The following is a 22,152-nucleotide window of genomic DNA, read 5'->3' as shown; positions in this document are numbered from 1 at the left end:
CCGTTAATATTTAAAGTCATATAGTTCAATGTAGCCATTTCATACTTTGTTTATCTTCCCTTTCCGTTTCTCCATCATCACCTTTCCTTCTTATCCATTTCTGCTTTCTTGTTTTGAACACTTTATAAGACAACATTTCTAAAACATTCTCCTATTTAAAACTTCTTTAACCCTGTTCTCCCCTCCCCCTCCTGAGTTGCCCTTTATCCCTTGTCGGGCAACCACATCTCCCCTCTCCATTTGGATTTGCGAATTCACTCGCAAGCGTCAACTGATTTTGCAGTGACCGTAACTCCTCCCCACCCAGCCCCCCCTGGAAAAGATTTCAATTTTCATATATAACAAAGGTCACTCTTTTAATTCCCTCCTTATTCCCTCTCTTCCCTTTCATTCCCTTATTAATTCTTATCTATACTCTATATATTTTCCTCTAAATACGGATACACTCATGTATACACATATATACATACACATCTATATATATATATATATATATATATATGTGTGTACCCATATACACACATACATATAGTTCGTGATCATTTTTACTCTCATTACATGTCTTCATCTCTCTGCTTGTTTTGTAGTTGTTCTGCAAATTTTCGTGCTTCCTCTGGATCCGAGAATAGTCTGTTTTGCTGCCCTGGAATAACTATTTTAAGTACCGCTGGGTACTTTAACATAAATTTATATCCTTTTTTCCATAAGATCGTTTTTGCTGTATTGAACTCCTTCCTCTTCTTCAGGAGTTCAAAACTTATGTCTGGATAGAAAAAAATTTTTTGACCTTTGTATTCCAGTGGCTTTTTGTCTTCTCTTATTTTCTTCATTGCTTTCTCCAATATATTTTTTCTTGTTGTATATCTTAAGAATTTTACTAAAATGGAACTTGGTTTTTGCTGCAGTTGTGGTTTCGGGGCTAATGTTCTATGTGCCCTCTCTATTTCTTCCTGTAATTCTGGCCTTCCTAGGACCTTGGGGATCCAATCTTTTATAAATTCTCTCATATTCTTGCCTTCTTCATCTTCCTTAAGGCCCACTATCTTTATATTATTTCTTATATTTTAGTTTTCCATTATATCTATCTTCTCAGCTAACAGCTCATGTGCCTCTTTAACTTTTTTATTAGATTCTTCTAATTTCTCTTTTAATTTCCTCTACTTCCATTTCTACAATTATTTCTCATTCTTCCACATTATCCACTCTTTTTCCTATCTCTGATATGACCATTTCTATTTTATTCATTTTTTCTTCTGCACTCTTAATTCTTCTTTTTATCTCATTAAATTCTTGTAATTGCCATTCTTTCACTGATTCCATATATTCTTTAAAAAAAGATATATCCATTGTCTTGCCTTTCTCTTCTTCCATTTCTTTCTGTTCTTCTTCTTCCTCTGGGTTGACCATCTGTTGTTTCCTTGTTTTCTTTTTACCCTCTTCTTTCTTGTTGTCGTTATTTTCTATGTTCTGCACCTATTGCTGTGTTGCAGGTGTCTCTCTCAGCTGTGGAGATCGACTCCGCAGCTGTTCCCCCCTCCCGTCGGTGTGTTTTTTTTCATGCGCGGTGGCGCACTTTTACTCGGCTCCGCGAGCCATTTTTGTAGTCCCGAGCTCGGGACTTCCACTGACCTGAGGGAGCGGGCTTCTCTCTCCGCGGCGGGCCTCCTCGGACAGTTTAGGCCTTCACCTTCTTCTTCCGGCGTTCTTTCATTTTCTCTTCTTCCCGTTGTTTTCAACTTTTCTCTCTTCGCTGCCATTTTCTTCTCACCTTTATTTTTACTTAGTTTTAATTTTTACTCTTTTACCTTTGTGTTTTGTGTGTTTTTTTCCAACTTTTCCGGAGAGGGCTGGAATTCCCTGACCGGCCACTACTCCATCACGTGACTCCCCCGTTTCTGTTGCTTTTTAAAGTGTTCCCAATCTTTTAGTTTCCAACTGCCCTTGGCAACTTTGTACACATGAGCTTTTAGTTTGAAGCCTTAATTTATGTCCAGGGCTTATCCCCACCCTCACTGTCCTTGCTTTTAATTGGAATATACTTTTGTTGAGCAGTGTAAAAAATCTCTTTGAAAGTCCTCCACCGTTCCTCAACCATCCCTCTGCATCGTCTGTGCTCCCAGTTGACCCTGGCCAACTCCTCCCTCATCCCCTTGTAGTTTCCCTTGTTTAGACATAACATGCTGGTTTCCGACTGGAGTACTCTACCCTCCATTTGTATAAGAAACTCCGTCATACTGTGATTACTCTTCTAAAGAGGATCCCTTACAACAAGATCACTAAATTTACTGGTCTCACTGCACAGAACAGATCCAGGATAACATGATCCCTTGTAGATTCAGTAACACAGTATTCAAGAAAGCCATCACATATGCATTCTATCCTTCACAAAGTTGCCTCAATAAACCTGATTTACCCAGTCTATGTGCATGTTAAAGTCCCTCACAATAACTGCATTCCCCCAATATTTCTTGGTGACTGATGAGATTTAATATCAGATGTTGTTCCTCCAATTTACGGGTGGCCTCGATTTCGCAGTACACACGGCCATGGGCTGACATGTCAGTGTGGCAATGGTGTCTGAACTTAAAGTGGTTGGCCTCTGGTATATCGTTGCTGTTGAAGCGCAGAAAGCAGAAGGTGCTCAACGAAATGAGCACCGATGAAGAAGAGATCACATCGGGAGCACTGGATGTAATGATGTACCCCAGCAGATATGCAAGTGAACTGTTGCTTCACTTGAAAGTGATGTGGGAATGGATAAGTGAATGTGAGTCCTGGATTGACTCCTTGGGAATGGCTGGGGGAAGATGGGTGGAAATGTATCTGGAGGTAGGGTCCAATCAAAAATGCGCAGGATAATATGTTGGATGCGGAAGCTGTTGGAATGGTACATGAGGAAATGGGGTATCTGTCCTGGCTGCATCTAAGGGCAGAAGGTACCAGGCATCTGTGCGGAACATGTAGGATACGATAGTGCCTGAGCTAATACTAGTAGAGGTTAAGTCATGTTTACTGAAGATGGAGATCAAACATCTGAGATCGGTGATATGGCTCTTGGGCAGGCAGCAAAGCTTTAATTGAATTCCACATTAGGTTGGTCGCAGAGAATATGGGCTGAATGTGCTGTTCCTGTGATGTACAACATTACGTTATTTTTTTCATGACTTATCAATGGACTCTTTCTCTTTCATGTGGGAAACTGTAACCGTGAATGTTCGGCATGGCCCATCCCAACCTGATGTGCAAACGGTTTATCTTTATTTTCTTTCAGATTGGCAGAGAATCAGTTCAGTTCAGATGGAAAAACCCAGCTGAGGGCACTGCAGGGAATTCGACCCAAGTTGAATGTGATAATATGAATGCTGGCATGTGTGATTACCACCACAACCATCTTCTGACGGTGTCCTGTCCCTCGATGAGTTGTAGCAGTAGGAATGGAAACTACTCTGTTTGGCCTGGCAGAGCCCAGGGAGGACGGGGTACATGCATGGGAGTCCATCCACCCCAGCAGAAGATGGGGACATAACTGCTGGTCCCATTATTGAGTCTGGCAATGGCTCTGAATTTGCAGACTCGTGTCTTTAGGATAAAATGTTCTTGATCATTGTCAAATCAAGCATGAGGTTTAATAGAATGTCATTGGACACTGCAAAGTCAGGTGTTATGTGGATTTGACCAAGGTTCATTGGTGACATTTTAATTACCAAATTCCTGACAAATAGTTCAGGCCCGAACAGTTGATGGTGTCTCAACGTGTCTTGATGAGTTTTTCCAGCACTTTCTGCATGTTGTATATTAACAGAACTGGCCCTATATCCAGATTGTCAGCCCTTCACTGTATCAAAAGATAAAATGTTGTACAATGTGTTACAAATTACAAATGTATCAAAAATTCTCACTTCCTGCGGCCATTTGTATGAAACCCCATACTCTCCTGGCAGGTTGCCGACACACTATTAAACCCTACACGTAAAGGTTAAAGCTTTTTGGTTTTGATTCTTAGTTAATTTTGTGCCTGTCTCTTTAAGAGAACTATTGTTTCTAGTGTTACCATAGTGACTATGATGTAATATATCATAATATCCTCCTAGGCTAACTTCTTGCAAGATGTGAAGCAAGCGTGAGCATGAGAAATTTTTTTTGAATTTTTGTAACTCTTTACATTTTGTATGTTTGTGTACATTTTTTAAATCTCTATGTATCTTTTGTATCATTATACAGTAAATACTTTGTTATTCACTATTATGAAAGTCTTGTAATGAAATTATGCAAAGTGTTTATCCATTCTACCAACGAATTAAAATTACATAAAGTAACAGCCATAGGGTTTGATTTATTGGATTAAAGAGATCAAAATTTGGGATATCGCAGCTCAAGCTTTGGAAATTATACTTTAAAATTAGGATATTAGAATAAAGAAAGTGGTGTCTATATCACACACTCCTGGCAGGTCCCCTTGACCTAGGAGGGGAGGCAGGCCCCTCCAGCCCAGGTAAGAAACCTGCATAGGAGAAGGCCACTCCGATATAAAACCTACAACCCAAGGACCTCGCTGCCACGTCCCAGCTTGCTTGGCCACGGCACACGAACCATGGGTGTAAAGGGTGGGGCCAGTACTGCGCACACTGCACTCCACCTAAAAGCTCCTTTGTGCAGGCCCGAGGACATGTCCACGTCCTCCCCCTCCATGTCCTCCCCCTCAAAAGATGCTCACAAAGCTGATGTGGACATTACCCCTCCATAAATCTTGTCTGCGAAGCCAAGCCAAAGAGAGAGAAGAGGCAGGTCCCTGACTCTGTGAAACCCCACACACTCCTGGCAGGTTCCTCTTTTTTGTTTGAACCTCTTTCAGAAGGGTTTAATAGCAATTATATATGATATGGTAGCAGGGATGCTACTGCTACAGCCAGGTTATAGCTCATGGTTATGGCTCCTGGACTGTAGTTTTAAAACTTGCAGAGCAAAGTGTATTCGACACTGAGTTTATTCAGGGGCAGCTCTGTCTTTTGTAGTGAGCTCGGCTGTGTCACCACCGGGGTGTGGCTGGAGTAGGCCGGCCACCGATTGGTCTGTTTCAGCATCCAGGCCCCGATTGAGTTCACTGTGATCCGCTGGTGGTGGTTGGCCAGTTTTGCCGTTCCTCCGGCAGCCTATGGAAATGGGCGTCTCAGCCCGTGTGAGATTCTGCTGGTCTCCACGTTTGACAGCCATTTCCAGTGTTGGCCCAAGGCGCGGGCTGCTACATGACCCCCTCCCGCCCAGAACCAGCAATTGGGGCAGAGTTCCTAAGAGGTTGATCCCTGCACCATGGAGTCGGATGGCTGAAGGGCTGGTCAGAGTCTAAGTAGGCCGATTTCAACCAGTCAATGATAGAAGTCTCCTCTCTGCCACTAATGTCCAGAACAGAGATGGAGCTTTTGTTTCTTACGAGATGGTATGGCCCCTTGTAAGGTCTCGGGAGAGGTGGTCGGTGTGCCACGTGCCAAACAAATACATATTTACAATTGGCCAAGTCCATGGGGATGTACGTGTGGGGTTGCTTTGCTGGCATCCCCCTATTTTTAAAAAAAAATCTTTTTGTATGTTAATTGCCAACTTCCTATCATAATTCATTCTTTCTTTCCTAATGACTTTAGTTGTCTTTAAATTTTTAAGTTTCCGAGTCCTGTTTTTCCACTAATATTTGCTTCCTTGTTTGCCCTGTCCTTTGCTTTTATTTTAGCTTAACCTCTCTTGTTAACCACATTTGTGCCAATTTTCAATTCATAATTTTATTTTTTATTGGAATATATCTATTCTGCGCTTTCTTTATTTCTTGTAGAAATATCATCCAATTCTGCTCTGCTCTCCCACCCATCCAGCTAACTTTTCCAGTCAACTTGCGTCAGTTCCTCTCTTATACCACTGTCATTTCTGTTGTTCCACTGAAATACTGACAAACACATCATCTTTTTCTTTTAAGATCTGAAACTGAACTTTGTCATGTTATGATCACAACTTCCTAAGGGTTCCATTACCTTTAATTCCCTAATCGCCTCAGCTTTATTACACATTACCCAATCCAAAACCTTCGATCCCCTGGTGGGCTTATCGACAATCTACTCCAAAAAGCCATCCCCTAGGCATTCAATAAATTCTCTCTCCTGAGATCCGGTACCTTCCTGACTTTCCCAATCCCCTTTCATAATTAAAATCCCCCATAATTATTTTGGCATTCTCCTTTTCTATTTCCAGCTGTAGCTCATAGTTTACTTCCCGGCTGCTGTTTGGGGGCCTATCGGGTCTTTTTACCTTTGCCATTTCTTAAATCAACCCATAAGGATTCTATCATTTCTGACCCGATGTTCCTTCTTTCTAGTGATTTAATATCATTGCTTACCATCAGGGCCACGCCACCTCCTCCACCCACTGGCCTATCTTTCCACCTGTGCACCTTTGAACATTCAGCTCCCAATTACATCCATCATTATGCCACAATGTCATATCTTTCAATCTGAAGCTGCACAACTTCATGTACTTTATTCCTAATGCGGTGTTCATTTAAGTACAGTACCCATAGAATGGTGTCTGTTACCAATTATGCTTTATTTCTATTTACAGCAAATTATCCTGTCTTTTCTCCTACCTGTTCCTTTTATCACATTTGCTGCACGTTATTTTTGACTTTTTTCTAATTTCCTCTTTCTCAACCCTGACACCCTGGTTCCCTTCGACCCTAATCTTTGCACTCACATTCAGACTCCCACTCCCTTCCAAACTAGTTTAAAACCTCCCCGACAGCTCTAGCAAACCAGCCTGCCAGGTTATTGGTCCCCCTCCAGTTCAGGTGTAGCCGTCCTTTTTTTAGAGGTCAGACCTTCCCCAAAAGAGGTCTCAAAGATCCAGAAATCGGAACCCATGTTCCTCTGTATCAACTTTTCAGCTACACATGCATTGGCCTTAACTTCCTGTTCGTCCCCTCTCTGGTACGTGGCATAGGTAGCAATTTTGAGAATGCCACCCTTGACGTTCTGCTTTTTAACTCCTTGTATTCCCTCTCCGAGACCTCATCCCTACTCCTATCTGTGTCATTTGTTCCCATGTAGACTACAACACCCACCCAACTGCTCATCCTCCCTGACCCTGGCATCTGGGAGGCAACATATCATTCGGGAGCCTCAATCTCATTCTCAGAACCTCCTTATTCACTTGTCTAACCAATGAGACCTCAATCGCCATCCCTTCCCTTCTGAGCCAGGAGGGCAACCTCGGGTTTGGAGACATGACCATCTCAACTTGTCCCCGGTAGGTAATCCCCACCAACCGTATCGAAAACGGTATACCTGTTGTTGATGGGAACCACCACAGGGTATTCTGCACTGTCTGCTTATTCGTATTCCCTCTCCTAACAGTCACCCAGCTACCTGAATTTTAGGGGTGACACTCCTGTCTACAACTACCTCTGCCTTCCTGAAGATCCGGAGTTCATCCAACTCCATCTCCCTAATTTCATTTGTAAGGAGCTGCAGATGGATGCACCTTTTGCAGGTGTATTCATTTGGAACAAGTACGCTGTTCTAGATTTTCCACATCCTGCAACTGGAACCATCCATTGCCCTAGCTGTCTCCATCATCTAAATTTAATTAAAGGCTTTAAATGACCTTACCTGGCTTTACCCATCTGGAAGAAAGTAAGCTCTTTCTCCACCTCTGCTCACCAAAGCCTCAACCTCCACTCCTTCCCTGTAACACTTACACACTGGGCTGCCCCTTTAGCTACCCCTCCTTCCCTTGTAGCGACCCATGAACCGAGTCATGGACTGGCTTACAAAATAGCCAGCCAACGTGGTGATCATGAGGGATCAAGAGGCGTCATCCCGTGTAACCTCCTGCATGGCGGTAAACAGCGGGCAATGGCAGGAGCGTCGGCCATTCTGATGATGTCACTCCTGTCATCAGTGGCAGGGAGTGAATATAAGCAGAGCTGGGAGAGCAATTAATTAGTCTTTGACCTCGACTCGATTGTGTGAGTGTGTGTGTTCTTCTTACTCCACACTTTGCGCAGCATGCATGCTATATTGGTGACCCTTACAGGTCCAACCGGCAGTTGGACCCAAAAATGATGGACAAGCAGCTCTCCACTTAGTCTCGCTCGTGTCAACATTCTGGGCATCGCATCCATACGTGTGGTTCAAACAGGCTGAGGCCCAGTTTCACCTTTGGCAGATCGCAATCGACAACACCCACTATGTAGTGAGCTCGCTCAACCAGGACATGACTGCGAGGGTCATTGATTTCCTACGGCAGCCTCCAGAGCAAGGCATGTACAGAGCTACTAACCTGAACTTCAGGGCTCTCACGGTGCGAGCGTGCCACCCATCTGCGGCACTTGAACGGTTTTGGAGCCACGGCCCCATCCGCCCTCATGAGTGAGATGCTTGCACTCGCCGAGGGGCACAACCCTTACCTAATCTTTGAGCAGATTTTCCTGGAGCAGCTGCCTGAAGATATCAGACTTGCTCGCTGACAAGTACTTCAGCGACCCGAGGAAAGTTGCAGACCAAGCGGGCATTTTTAATGGTGTTTAGCTGGATTCTTCTGAGGAGCCCCTGGGCTTGTGTCCTCCGATCTCTACCTCTCGTGACTGTTCTCTTTGGTTCTCATTCAATAATTCTTACCATTGATGTACATCTAAATCCCTTAACGGCTCTTCTGGAGTTTTAGGTTGTCGTCTAGCGTCTACTAATTGGATGATAGTTTTATACCACCCTGATGCCTAGGAGACCCACTCTTAAACAGAAGGATCCCACTTCGCCTATTATAGTTCAATGGCTTTTCTCAAATCGTGGCCTGTTGAAAATTAGAGAAAAATTAGAAGTGCCATATTTGATCCCTCTGTTAATGGCGCCCATTCATACAACATTTTCTCTGATTTATTGTCCCTTCCTTGTACCATTACATTTCTCTTTTGGGTGAGGACCAGGCTTCATATATTTGAAGAACGCTGGTCCAAAGCTTTCCAGGTTTTGGGTTTATTTTTCTTTTAGATTAGCATGGGGATTTTACTGTAAAGTGAATTTTTTTTGCTTGAGTAATGGGTATATGAAAACACATTATTTACTGATTGTTGTATATTGTAATCCTTTCTATGATATGTCCTTATTCTCCCTGCATTGTCTATTGTATAGTTTATATTAAAAAACAATTTAAAAAATTGAAAAAGATAGGCACATAGATGTAAGAAAAATAGAGGATTATGGGTGTGAGTCTGAAACAGATTGTTGTGGAGTATGTGTACGTGTGCATAGTTGGACATGTACATTGTATGTGTACATAGTTGAATGTGTACATTTCTGTGGTGTACGTTTACGTGTACGTAGGTCGACACAATGTTGTGGGTCCGAGAGCCTGCACTGTGCTGTCATGAGTTTGCAAGGCAAGAAATAGGAAGAGAGTTGGTAAATGTGGCTAAACAGGCATGTTGATCTCTGAGCTTTCTTGTAGGGCAGCTAAAACCACCTTTGCACCTGAACTGCAGGGGGAACCAGTCAAGAGGCAGGGAGATTTCCTCTTTTGGCGGGGGGGGTGGGGTGCATGTGTGATTCAGAAAAAGGGGGCAACACATTTCGTGATGTGGTGCATAGCAGTCAGCACTGCTGTGGCAGTGCCAGCGACCCGGGTTCTAAACCAGCGCTGTCCAGTAAGGAGTTTGTTCATTCTCTCTATGCCTTCGTGGCTTTCCCCAGGCGGTGCTCTGGCTTCCTTCCACCTTCCAAAAATGACAGGCCTTGTTAGTTAATTGGCCACATTACTGCAATGCACACCTGTGGGCTGCAGGGTTTGTTACTGCATATCTCTAAATAAAAATTTTAAAAATAGTAGTTTTGGCAGATGGGAAGGCAGAGACTTTTTTAATTTTTGATGTTCCCTTTCAGTCAAGTGCGTTTCTTGTAAAAAAAAAAGCATCATCAACCATCAATTTTTTAATATACATCAATACCCTTGATCGTATTATTATGCCCGTTAACGTTAAAAGTAACAAATTTTAAATTAGCCTATAAGCACCCCACCAGAAATGGCGAAGCATCTCCCCATTGGCAACAACACAAGCAAAACCAAAGATCCCCTCAAAGAAAAAAGAAAACACTCATTAAATAAAAATAAAAAATACTATAAGCAGTATTACCACCCCTCCCCCCTCAATTATACGGGAGTGACCAATGCCATAAAGTGGACGACAAATCGGAAGGATCAATAGCTGAATCACCTCCCCCGAACAGAACAACAAAAAGTAATATATAAAAATCATTTCAAGTATGAAATGCTTCTTCCAAATCTCGATTAACTTGATCATCATCAATAACAATATCAATCGAGGAGTCACGTGATGGAGTAGTGGCCGGTCAGAGAATTCCAGCCCTCTCCGGAAAAGTTGAAAAAAAATGCACAAAACACAAAAGTACAAGAGTAAAAATTAAAACAAAGTAAAAATAAAGGTGAGAAGAAAATGGCAGCGAAGAGAGAAAAGTCAAAAACAATGGGAAGAAGAGAAGATGAAAGAACGTCGGAAGAAGAAGGTGAAGGCCTTACCTGTCCGAGGAGGCCCGCTGCGGAGAGAGAAGCCCGCTCCCTTAGGTCAATGGAAGTCCCGGGCTCGGGACTACAAAAATGGCTCTCAGAGCCGAGTAAAAGTGCGCAACCGCGCATGCGCATGAAAAAAAACACACTGACGGGAGGGGGGAACAGCTGCGGAGTCGATCTCCACAGCTGAGAGAGACAGCTGCAACTCAGCAACAGGTGCAGAACACAGAAAATAATGACAACAAGAAAGAAGAGGGTAAAAAGAAAACAAGGAAACAACAGATGGTCAACCCAGAAAAGAAGAAGAAGGAGAAGAACAGAAAGAAATGGAAGAAGAAGAGAAAGGCAAGACAATGGATATATCTTTTTTTAAAGAATATATGGAATCAGTGAAAGAATGGCAATTACAAGAATTTAATGAGATAAAAAGAAGGATTAAGAGTGCAGAAGAAAAAATGAATAAAATAGAAATGGCCATATCAGAGATAGGAAAAAGAGTGGATAATGTGGAAGAATGAGAAATAATCGTAGAAATGGAAGTAGAGGAAATTAAAAGAGAAATTAGAAGAATCTAATAAAAAAGTTAAAGAGGCACATGAGCTGTTAGCTGAGAAGATAGATATAATGGAAAACTATAATAGAAGAAATAATATAAAGATAGTGGACCTTAAGGAAGATGAAGAAGTCAAGAATATGAGAGAATTTATAAAAGATTGGATCCCCAGGGTCCTAGGAAGACCAGAATTACAGGAAGAAATGGAAATAGAGAGGGCACATAGAACATTAACCCCGAAACCAAAACCGCAGCAAAAACCAAGATCCATTTTAGTAAAATTTTTAAGATATACAACAAGAGAAAATATATTGGAGAAAGCAATGAAGAAAATAAGAGAAGACTAAAAGCCACTGGAATACAAAGGTCAAAAAAATTTTTTCTAACCAGACATAAGTTTTGAACTCCTGAAGAAGAGGAAGAAGTTCAATATAGCAAAAACGATCTTATGGAAAAAAGGATATAAATTTATGTTAAAGCACCCAGCGGTACTTAAAATAGTTATTCCTGGGCAACAAAACAGACTATTCTCGGATCCAGAGGAAGCACGAAAATTTGCAGAACAACTACAAAACAAGCAGAGAGATGAAGACATGTAATGAGTATAAAAATGACCACGAACTATATATGGGTATATATATATATATATATATATATATATAGATGTGTATGTATATATGTGTGTACATGAGTGTATCCGTATTTAGAGGAAAATATATAGAGTATAGATAAGAATTAATAAGGGAATGAAAGAGAATAGAGGGAATAAGGAGGGAATTAAAAGAGTGACCTTTGTTATATATGAAAATTGAAATATTTTCCGGGGGGGGGCTGGGTGGGGAGGAGTTACGGTCACTGCAAAATCAGTTGACGCTTGCGAGTGAATTCGCAAATCCAAATGGAGAGGGGAGATGTGGTTGCCCGGCAAGGGATAAAGGGCAACTCAGGAGGGGGAGGGGAGAATGGGGGTTAAAGAAGTTTTAAGTAGGAAAATAAGGAAAATGTTTGATGTTTTAGAAATGTTGTCTTATAAAGTGTTCAAAACAAGAAAGTAGAAATGGATAAGAAGGAAAGGTGATGATGGAGAAATGGAAAGGGAAGATAAACAAATTATGAAATGGCTACGTTGAACTATATGACTTTAAATATTAACGGAATACATAACCAAATCAAAAGGAAGAAATTGCTAAATTTACTGAAAAAAGAAAAAATTGATATAGCATTTGTGCAAGAAACACATTTAACTGAATTGGAGCACAAGAAATTAAAGAGAGATTGGGTAGGACATGTAACAGCAGCGTCGTATAATTCAAAAGCAAGAGGAGTAGCTATATTAATCAGTAAAAATATACCAATTAAAATAGAAGAGGAAATAATAGATCCAGCAGGGAGATATGTCATGATAAAATGTAAGATATATTCGGAGTTTTGGAATCTACTCAATGTATATTCACTTAACGAAGAAGATCAAAAGTTTATGCAAGATATTTTTTTGAAGATAGCAGATACGCAAGGGAACATATTAATAGGAGGGGATTTCAACCTTAATTTGGATTCAAATATGGACAAAACTGGGAAAAAAATTAACAGAAAGAACAAAGTAACCAAATTTATAATTAAATCACTGCAAGAAATTTGCAAGGATTTTAGAGAATTCATTGAAAGACAAATTAAAATGTACTTTGAAATAAATAAGGAATCAGTGAAAGATAAGTTTATACTATGGGATGCAATGAAAGCGTTCATTAGAGGGCCAATAATAAGTTATGTAACCAAGATGAAGAAGGACTACAATCAGGAAACAGAGCAGTTGGAAAGGGATATAGTAAATATAGAAAAAGAATTAGCAATGAAGGAAGATACAACTAAAAGAAGAGAATTGGCAGGTAAAAAAAATAAAATATGAAACACTACAAACATATAAGGTGGAGAAGAACATAATGAAGACAAAACAGAAATATTATGAACTAGGGGAAAAAACGCACAAAATTCTAGCATGGCAGCTTAAGACAGAACAAGCTAAGAAAATGGTATTGGCATCAAGGAAAAAAGACAAACAAATCACATATAATCCAACAGAGATCAATGAAAACTTTAGAGAATTCTATGAACAATTATACCAAACTGAAAACGAAGGGAAAGAAGGCAAAATAGATGAATTTTTCACTAAAATTGAACTACCAAAATTAAGAAATAGAGGAACAAAATAAATTAACAGAACCATTTGAAATAGTAGAAATACAATAGATAATAAAAAAACTACCAAATAATAAAACACCAATAGAATTCTATAAAACATTTAAAGATTTATTAATTCCTCCCCTCCTGGAAGTAATCAACCAGATTGACAAAACACAAAGCTTACCAGATTAATGTAAAACAGCAATAATTACAGTAATACCAAAGCAAGGGAAAGATCCACTCGCACCAGCGTCATATAGACCACTATCATTACTTAACACATTATAAAATAATAGCTAAACTATTAGCAAACAGATTAGCAAATTATGTACCTAAAATGGTAAATCTAGACCAAACTGGATTTATTTAAAGAAGACGGACAACATATAATATTTGTAAATTTATTAACTTAATTCATGCAATAGAAGGGAGTAAAGTGCCAACAGTAGCAGTTGCTTTAGACGCAGAGAAGGCCTTTGACAGAGTAGAATGGAATTATTTATTCAAAGTATTTCAAAAATTCAGTTTACCAGATAAGTATATTAATTGGATTAAAGCATTATATAAGGGCCCATTGGCAAAAGTGACAGTAAATGGATATATATCAAAGCAATTTAATTTAAGCAGATGAACAAGGCAGGGATGCCCACTATCACCCTTATTGTTCGTGTTAGCTATAGAACCACTAGCAGAATTGATAAGAACAGAAAATAATATAAAAGGGATAAAAATAAAAGATAAGGAATATAAAATCAGTCTATTTGCGGACGATGTTATAGTATACTTAACAGAACCAGGACTATCAATAAAAGAATTATATAAGAAATTGAAGGAATATGGAGAAGTGTCGGGTTACAAGATTAACACAAATAAAAGTGAAGCAATGCCAATGAATAATGCAGATTTCTCAAAATTTAAGAAGGAATCACCATTCAGATGGCAAATGCAAGCAATAAGATACCTAGGTATACAAATAAATAAAAACCTCGGCCATCTATATAAACTCAATTATTATCCACTAATGAAAAAATTACAGGGCGATTTAGAGCATTGGAAAGATTTACCACTAAAATGAACATTTTCCCAAGGATATTATACCTATTTCAGGCATTGCCAATACACTTGACAGAGAAATTCTTCAAGGAGTTAAAGAAAATAATAAGGAAATTTTTATGGAAAGGGGGGAAACCGAGGAAAGCACTAGATAAATTAACAGAGGAGGCTTACAACTGCCAAACTTTAAAAATTATTATAGAGCCGCACAATTAAGATACCTGTCAGATTTTTACCAAACAAGGGAAAAGCCAGATTGGACTAGATTAGAACTAGATAAAAGAGGGGAAAAGATATCTGAACATATATTATATAAATGGGATGAAAAGTTGGTACAACGTAGGAGTTCTCCAGTATTACATCATCTGTTCAATATTTGGAAGAAGATTCATGTAGAAAGGAATAAAACAAATTACCAATTACCAAAACTAATAATGACGCAAAATCAGTTACTCCCTTTTACAATAGATAACCTTTCCTTTAAAGAATGGGAGAAAAAAGGGATCAAAGAATAGAAAATTGTTTTTCAGGAAATAGATTATTATCCTTTGAACAAATGAAGGATAAATATAATATAACTCAAGATACAGTGTTGGCATATTACCAATTGAGATCCTACTTGAAGGACAAATTAGGAAGTACTCTGAGGTTACCAGAGGGAAGTAACTTTGAATATGTGATTACAGATACAATGACAATCAAAAGATTTATAACAAATATGTATATTAAACTGCAAGAAAAGGAGAATGAGGAAACAAATGGTAAAACTGAACAAAAATGGGAACAAGATTTAAATATAAAGATAAAGAGGGAAACATGGGAGAAGTTATGCTCTGGAACGATGAGGTTACGTATGATACAATATAACTGGATACACAGGCTATACATTACACCTCAAAAGTTAAATAAATGGGACGCAACAGTATCTGACAGATGTTTTCGTTGTAAAAAAGAAATGGAGCAACAACAATTCATGCAATCTGGACATGTGAAAAAGTAGAAAAATTTTGGGAAGATCTAAACCAGATATTAAATAAAATTACAGAAAACAATATACCTAAAAACCCAGAGATCTTCCTCCTAAGTAACATAAAAAATAAAGAATTTGGACTTGATTTGGATGGCGCACAAAAAAGATTTGTTAAGATAGCTCTAGCTGTAGCAAAAAAATGTATTACGTCAACCTGGAAACTGGAAGATAATTTGAGAATACAACAATGGTATGTAGAAATGAATAAATGTATTCTATTAGAAAAAATAACATATAATTTAAGAAATAATATTGAAATATTTGAACAAATATGGGAGCCATACATGAAACACAATAGAGAAAACCTACCAGGGACATTTACCACCTAAATTAATGAAAGGAGAAGGAAATGAAAAGAATTGAGTCAGTGGAATTTCTTGTTTATTTTTATTGAATGACAACATTGTTTGACTGGTTTAATGTGTCTTAGATTTTGTACTTTAAATGAATGGGGGGGGGAGGTAGGGAGGGTGGGATGGGAGGAGGAGGGGGGTAGAAGATGACACTGTATATATTTGAAAAGGAAAATGTATGTATCTTGCTCAGTGTGGTTTATGGTGTGAAAAATAAAAAAAATTAAAAAAAAATAACAATATCAATCAACTGTTGAGATTCCATCTCTCGCTTCCCAATCTTTCTCTTCGAAACCAAAACAAGTTTTTGAGGAAACCTTTCTTGACTTCGCACCTGCTTATTATTGGGTAAAGAATTAGCAAATGTAAGAGCTTCACCATCACCCTAAAAAACTGAGATTGATAATCTCCATAAAAAACTTTAAGTAAAGCAAATTTACATCCTTTCTGTCACAAGACAGCCTTAGCTGAATTAAATTCTTTACGGTTTAATAACTGCTTTACTCAAATCAGTATAAAAAAAATGATTATTTTTAACTTCTAAAGGGCTCCGATTACTTCTCACATTTTGAATAGCAACTCTTAAAATCAACTCTCTATTTTGATAACTCTAATCCAAACAGAACGTGGAGCTTGACCAAGAAGCGGCTTCTTTTTATTGCTCAATAAGCTCTGTCCAGTTCCAGACCATTCAGAAAATATTCTGTTCCCAAAACCTCGGGAATCCACTTCTGAGAAAAATGAACCGGGTCTGGAATTTCAAACTCTTCCAGAAGACCAACAATTTTAACATTATTACTTCGACTTTGACTCTCCAGAGCATTAATCTTCTTCCATAAATCACTTTTCTTAATTTCCCAGCCAGTAAACGAATCCTCCATCTGTCCCATCTTTACTTGCATTGATCCACGTCATCTTTACAATCAATAAATTCTTCTTCAATCTTCTTAAATTTATCCTGGACCTTATCCACTGCTTTCAAACATTTTGCCACATCCAATTTAATAGAGGATATTTCACCCTTCATATCAACAAGCTGTTCCTTCACAGATGAAAACCCTGGACTTATCTGAATCGCCAAATTCTCCATCTGCTTGGATAAGTCAATATGTAAAGTTGGATCTAACTTAAGCTTTAAGGCCTGCGTTACCATGGGCCTACCCTTACATATGACAGTTTCCTCCTCCTCCAACCCTTGCTCTTCCACTTCTTCCAGTCCAGCTGTATCCACTTCTTCCTCCTCCGTCGATATCAAGATCGCTTCCACCCGACTACGGGTACGGACACCCCCTCCCGTCAGTCCAGGATCACTGGACCAAGGGATGTCAGGTCCCCCCGCAGCCTGGGCCTTACCGGGCATAATCCGCATGCCCGGAGTTTTGCACATGCGCAATTGTTCTTAGATCTGGAGGGGGATGACGTCGGGCACCGGCGCCATCTTCTGCAACACTGCGTGAAGTCGGCACCGGTGTAGACCAAATCTTACCGGATGACTGGCGTTGTGGACAAGGGTGAGGAGGAATCGAGTCCGGAGGCTCCACTTGTAAGGTAGACCCAAATTTTTCGGCAGCTGTTAACTGTTTAGTAGCCATTTTCTTTGCTGGCTGCTTCTAAGATATTTCAACAGTAGTAATTAAAACTTTCTTAAAATATTTTTAAAACTTTAAAACAGGTTTTGAATAGTTCTGCCAGGGGGAGCTGTTTTCCCACGTCTTCTCCCTATGCCATCACGCCACGCCCCCCCCTCCCCATAAATGTGAAATGGACCTGGCAGCCCCTTGCAGGTCATGGATCAAAGAAGGTTTGATGGACAACCATATTAACATCAATATGCTGGAATATGTAATAAATTGCAATACCTCCACCCTCTAGCTCCACCTTGTGGATGGGAGTGGAATCTCCACTGAGGTCCAGTTATGAGGACTTGGAATCTGTAGCCTCCAATTTGAATAAACCTCTGTGTGAATATATTACACACTTGGCAATGAGGATGGAATTGTGTTTTCAAAATTTAGCTTGCTTGTTTAGTTGGAAGGGCAAGGGATTCAGGAAATGTATTTTGGACATTTTTGAACAGCTAGGAACTGAAAGATTTGTTTTTCATAAACTTTGAAAAAACCTGGCGAAGCAGAGCCAGGCCCTGATCCCAGGGTGGCCATACCTGAAACTCAGTGAAGTTCAGCAAAACCAGGAGACATTCACCACTTAAGTGGAAAGTCAAGATATATTCTTTGCTGCAAATTGTATTGTTGAATTAGAGGGCTCTAATGCAGAGATATTACAGCAAAATGAAGCTATTATCCAGAAAAAGGGCTATATTTCTGACTGCAGTTGGGCCTGCTTTTTTATGAGACGTTGAAAAACTTGTTGGCTCCTGCAAAATCGAAAGATATGACATTGAAAGACATTGTTACGAAGCTAAGTGAACATTATGATCCCAAACCATTGGAAATAGCTGAGACCTATAGAATTGGCACTCGATGTCAACTGCCAGAAGAAAACATAAGTAACTTTAATGTTGCATAAAGAGGCTGTCCATACATTGCAAATTTGTCCTTTTTCAAGATCATGCCTTACAAAATCTAAGTTATGGAGGAGAAAGAATTCCTGTTTTAGGAAACGTACTTGTACGCTTGTTGGCATGCAGAGTTGCCCCTAGTAATGGTGAAAGGAGGAAAACCAGCCCCGCTTGGAAGAAATTGGTTGCAGGAAATAAAGCTTAATTGCAATATGTTTGCAAGTTTGAGTGTCCAGGTGATGTAATTTCAAGGTGTTAAGCGATGAAGGAGATCCGATTTCAGGCTGCCAAGCAAAAGTTTGCGTAAAACTTCATGCAACGCATTGTAAAACTTGTTCTGTACCATATGCACAAAAGGACAATGTTGAAAACAAATTAAAAAGACGAGTCAGAGAACATTATCTCTGAAGTAGACAGTAGTGCATGGCCAACCTACCAAAGTCAGATTGTAATATAAGAATTTGTGGAGACTTTAACAGTAAATCGGGTGCTGGAAGGTAGTATTCCAGATACTCAGCCAACAGCAAAAAATTTGTTCAGTACACTCCCAAGTGGTCGAGTTTTCACCAAGATGGATTTAACTAATGCCTATCTACAGTTAGTCTGTTGTCTATCTCGTTGTCGATCCTTGCATCCGATGAAATGGTGCAGCCGAGATAGGTAAACTGGTTGACCGTTTTGAGTTTTGTGTGCCCGATGGAGATGTGGGGGGGCTGGCTGATGGAGGTGGGGAGCTGGCTGATGGAGGACCTCAGTTTTCTTCAGGCTGACTTCCAGGCCAAACATTTTGGCAGTTTCTGCAAAACAGAACGTCAAGCGCTGAAGAGCTGGCTCTGAATGGGCAACTAAAGCGGCATCGTCTGCAAAGAGTAGTTCACAGACAAGTTGCTCTTGTGTCTTGGTGTGAGCTTGCAGGTGCCTCAGATTGAAGAGACTGCCATCCGTCCTAGAACGCTTCCACCAGCGTTGCCTCCGCTCCATCCTCAACATTCATTGGAGCGACTTCATCCCTAACATCGAAGTACTCGAGATGGCAGAGGCCGACAGCATCGAATCCACGCTGTTGAAGATCCAACTGCGCTGGGTAGGTCACGTCTCCAGAATGGAGGACCATCGCCTTCCCAAGATCGTGTTATATGGCGAGCTCTCCACTGGCCACCGTGACAGAGGTGCACCAAAGAGGAGGTACAAGGACTGCCTAAAGAAATCTCTTGGTGCCTGCCACATTGACCACCGCCAGTGGGCTGATATCGCCTCAAACCGTGCATCTTGGCGCCTCACAGTTCGGCGGGCAGCAACCTCCTTTGAAGAAGACCCCAGAGCCCACCTCACTGACAAAAGACAAAGGAGGAAAAACCCAACACCCAACCCCAACCAACCAATTTTCCCCTGCAACCGCTGCAACCGTATCTGCCTGTCCCGCATCGGACTTGTCAGCCACAAACGAGCCTGCAGCTGACGTGGACATTTACCCCTCCATAAATCTTCGTCCGCGAAGCCAAGCCTAAAAAGAAGATCTACAGTTAGATGTAGAAGAGTCAAAGGCATACCTAACAATCAATAGTCATCGGTGATTATTTCCATACAACCGACTGCCATTTGGTCTTTTGTCATCCCCAGATAGGGTGACACATGATGAGAGATTAGAGAGGCTACTGGAATACCTCGAAGCACACAATGTACATGTGAAGGATTCCAAGTGCGAATTTTTCAAAGACTCAGTTGAGTACTTGGGGAACAGGAAGGTTGACACCCCAGCAAGTGTAAAGGTTGATGCAATTAAAAAACGCACCATCTCAGAGCTCAGACCATTTTAGGGTTAGTAAACTACTTTGGCAAGTTCATGAAAAAAATTGTTAACAATTTTGCATCCTCTAAATGATTTCTTAAGAGGTGAAATGGAAGTAGACGTACTCTTGTGAGCAAATTTTCAAGCAGTGTAAAGCACAGTTAGTTGAGGGTGAGATGTTGGTACATTATGAGGTAAGTCTGTGATGCTTCGCCCTATGGGCTAGGTGCAGTATCTTCTCATGTACTGGAAAATGGGGAGGAAAGACCCATTTCATTTGCATTTAGGACTCTTAGCGCTAGTGAGAAAAAAACTATGCACAGATAGAGCAAGAAGCTCTTGCTTTGATCTTTGATGTTAAAAGGTTCCACAAATATCTTTATGGTCAGAAATACACCATGGAAACAGATCACAAGCCCTTAACAGTGATTCTACATCCTCAGGCACAGGTACCAACATTAGCTGCCACCAGGATGCAGAGATGGGCATTGATATTGCTCCCTACCAGTAATGTGTTTAATTTAAATTGGGTAGGAGAGTCTAAAATGAGAGGGCACGTTTAAGCTGAGATGGACCTGTTAAACACAGTGGTGCTCACATAGAGATGTCAAGGGGGATAGCTGTTGAGACGGCTGCAATTATGACCTTGAAAACATGGATAGATAATGTTTCGAGGAATTTGGGACCAATGCAGGCAAATGAAATGAGCTTGGATAAGATTTTCTTGGAACTGAATTGGACTGCAAGGCCAGTATCCATGTGTATCTCTCCATGACTCAATGACAATGTAGGAAGATTGGGTTGGGAATAAGGCAGAAAGTTCTTCCCATTCATTAGCAGGACAGGGGAGAGAAGTGAGGACATATCTTGGTTGAGCTGCCATCTGGGATTGTTGGATCTGGTCACGGTCCTCATCCTGAGAATGCAAGGCCATGGGGGTTCTCTCCATGTGCTGCGATCACACCTCATGAATTAGAATGGGGAGCCATTATCCCAACTCAAGCTGAACTGAAATGGTCAATGCAGGAAAGTTACTTCCTTCAGTTGGTATTTACAAGAACAGCTCTCCACAGACTCTGCTGGCACTCCACTCTGAAAACAGCAACTCGAATATATGGCAGGTCTTCACTGAGTACTGCTCAGCCTTCAACAACATTATTCCCTCAATACTGGTCAAGAAGCTCCAAATCCTGGCCCTTGCACTCCCCTCTGCCAATGGATTCTTGACTTCCTCATTGCAAGACAAATTGGAAACACCATCTCTTCCTCACTGATGATCAGCACAAACACACCTCAAGGATGTATGCTTAGCCCACTGCTTTACTCACTCCACTGTGACAGAGTATTTAGAAATGTCTTTGGGAGATAATTTGGGTAAGGTGACAACCTGGTGATGACTCGAATCTCTGCTGGTGGCGGAGACTAGCCGGGTCTCTGGGGAGTTGCGGGAAATTTTCCAGTCTCCAGCCAGTCTCGGAGATGTCTCCACAACATCTCCATCAGTTGCGGCGACGTGGCGGACAAAATTAGTCTCCGCAACATCTCTGAGACCTGCTGGAGACCAAGGACACTGAGGAGACGTTGCGGCGACGATGCAATGACATTTCAGTGACACTGCTTGACTTAGAGACCACATGACTCAACGTATCCTGGCATCATCAAGATGCCTTCACTCCTGGTCCAAGTCACAGGTACATCCCGGTCAAGGTCTTCATCATCTAGTACTTGTTCCTGCTGCTGCTGCTCCTTGTACTGCCTTGGAAGAGGTCCCACCATCTTGTCTTGCCAGGGAACAGCTCCAACTCCAGAGCAGTACTGTCCTTCCACCATGCCACCCAAGGGCAGTGGGAGCCGGAAGGGCAAGAAGAAGGAGGATGAAGCAGTTGTTGCAGCTTCTGTGCAGTTTCTGGTTGCTGAGGCAGCAGTTGATGCTAGAGAAGATGAGGAAGATGGTTCCAGCGGTGATTCGACTAGAAAACAATATGATTGGAAAGAGGGGCATCAAGAGGCAATGGCTGACTTTTGGGAGGATCATCCAGAATTTTAAATCGCATGCAAGATACAAAGATATAACCATATAACCATATAACCACTTACAGCACAGAACTGGCCAGT

The 22,152-nt window shown here is 40.8% G+C and overlaps 1 protein-coding gene across 5 annotated transcripts in view; it reads left to right on the top strand.

Annotated features, from left to right (window-relative positions):
- Nucleotides 1-4,289, top strand: part of LOC138748636 (NACHT, LRR and PYD domains-containing protein 3-like) — a 75,188-nt gene extending 70,899 nt beyond the window's left edge. For all 5 annotated transcript variants that reach the window (XM_069909159.1, XM_069909157.1, XM_069909158.1 and 2 more), the window contains one exon: nucleotides 3,272-4,289. In XM_069909159.1, the coding sequence (XP_069765260.1) occupies nucleotides 3,272-3,359 (88 nt within the window). In that variant the 3' untranslated portion in view covers nucleotides 3,360-4,289. The remainder of the gene's footprint in view (nucleotides 1-3,271) is intronic.
- Nucleotides 4,290-22,152: the final 17,863 nt, after the last annotated feature.

This window comes from Narcine bancroftii, chromosome 13 (genome assembly GCF_036971445.1).
Source record: "Narcine bancroftii isolate sNarBan1 chromosome 13, sNarBan1.hap1, whole genome shotgun sequence".
NCBI classification, from domain to species: Eukaryota; Metazoa; Chordata; class Chondrichthyes; order Torpediniformes; family Narcinidae; genus Narcine; species Narcine bancroftii.
Note: the sequence above shows the minus strand (reverse complement) of the source record. Positions and strands in the feature narration are given on the sequence as shown.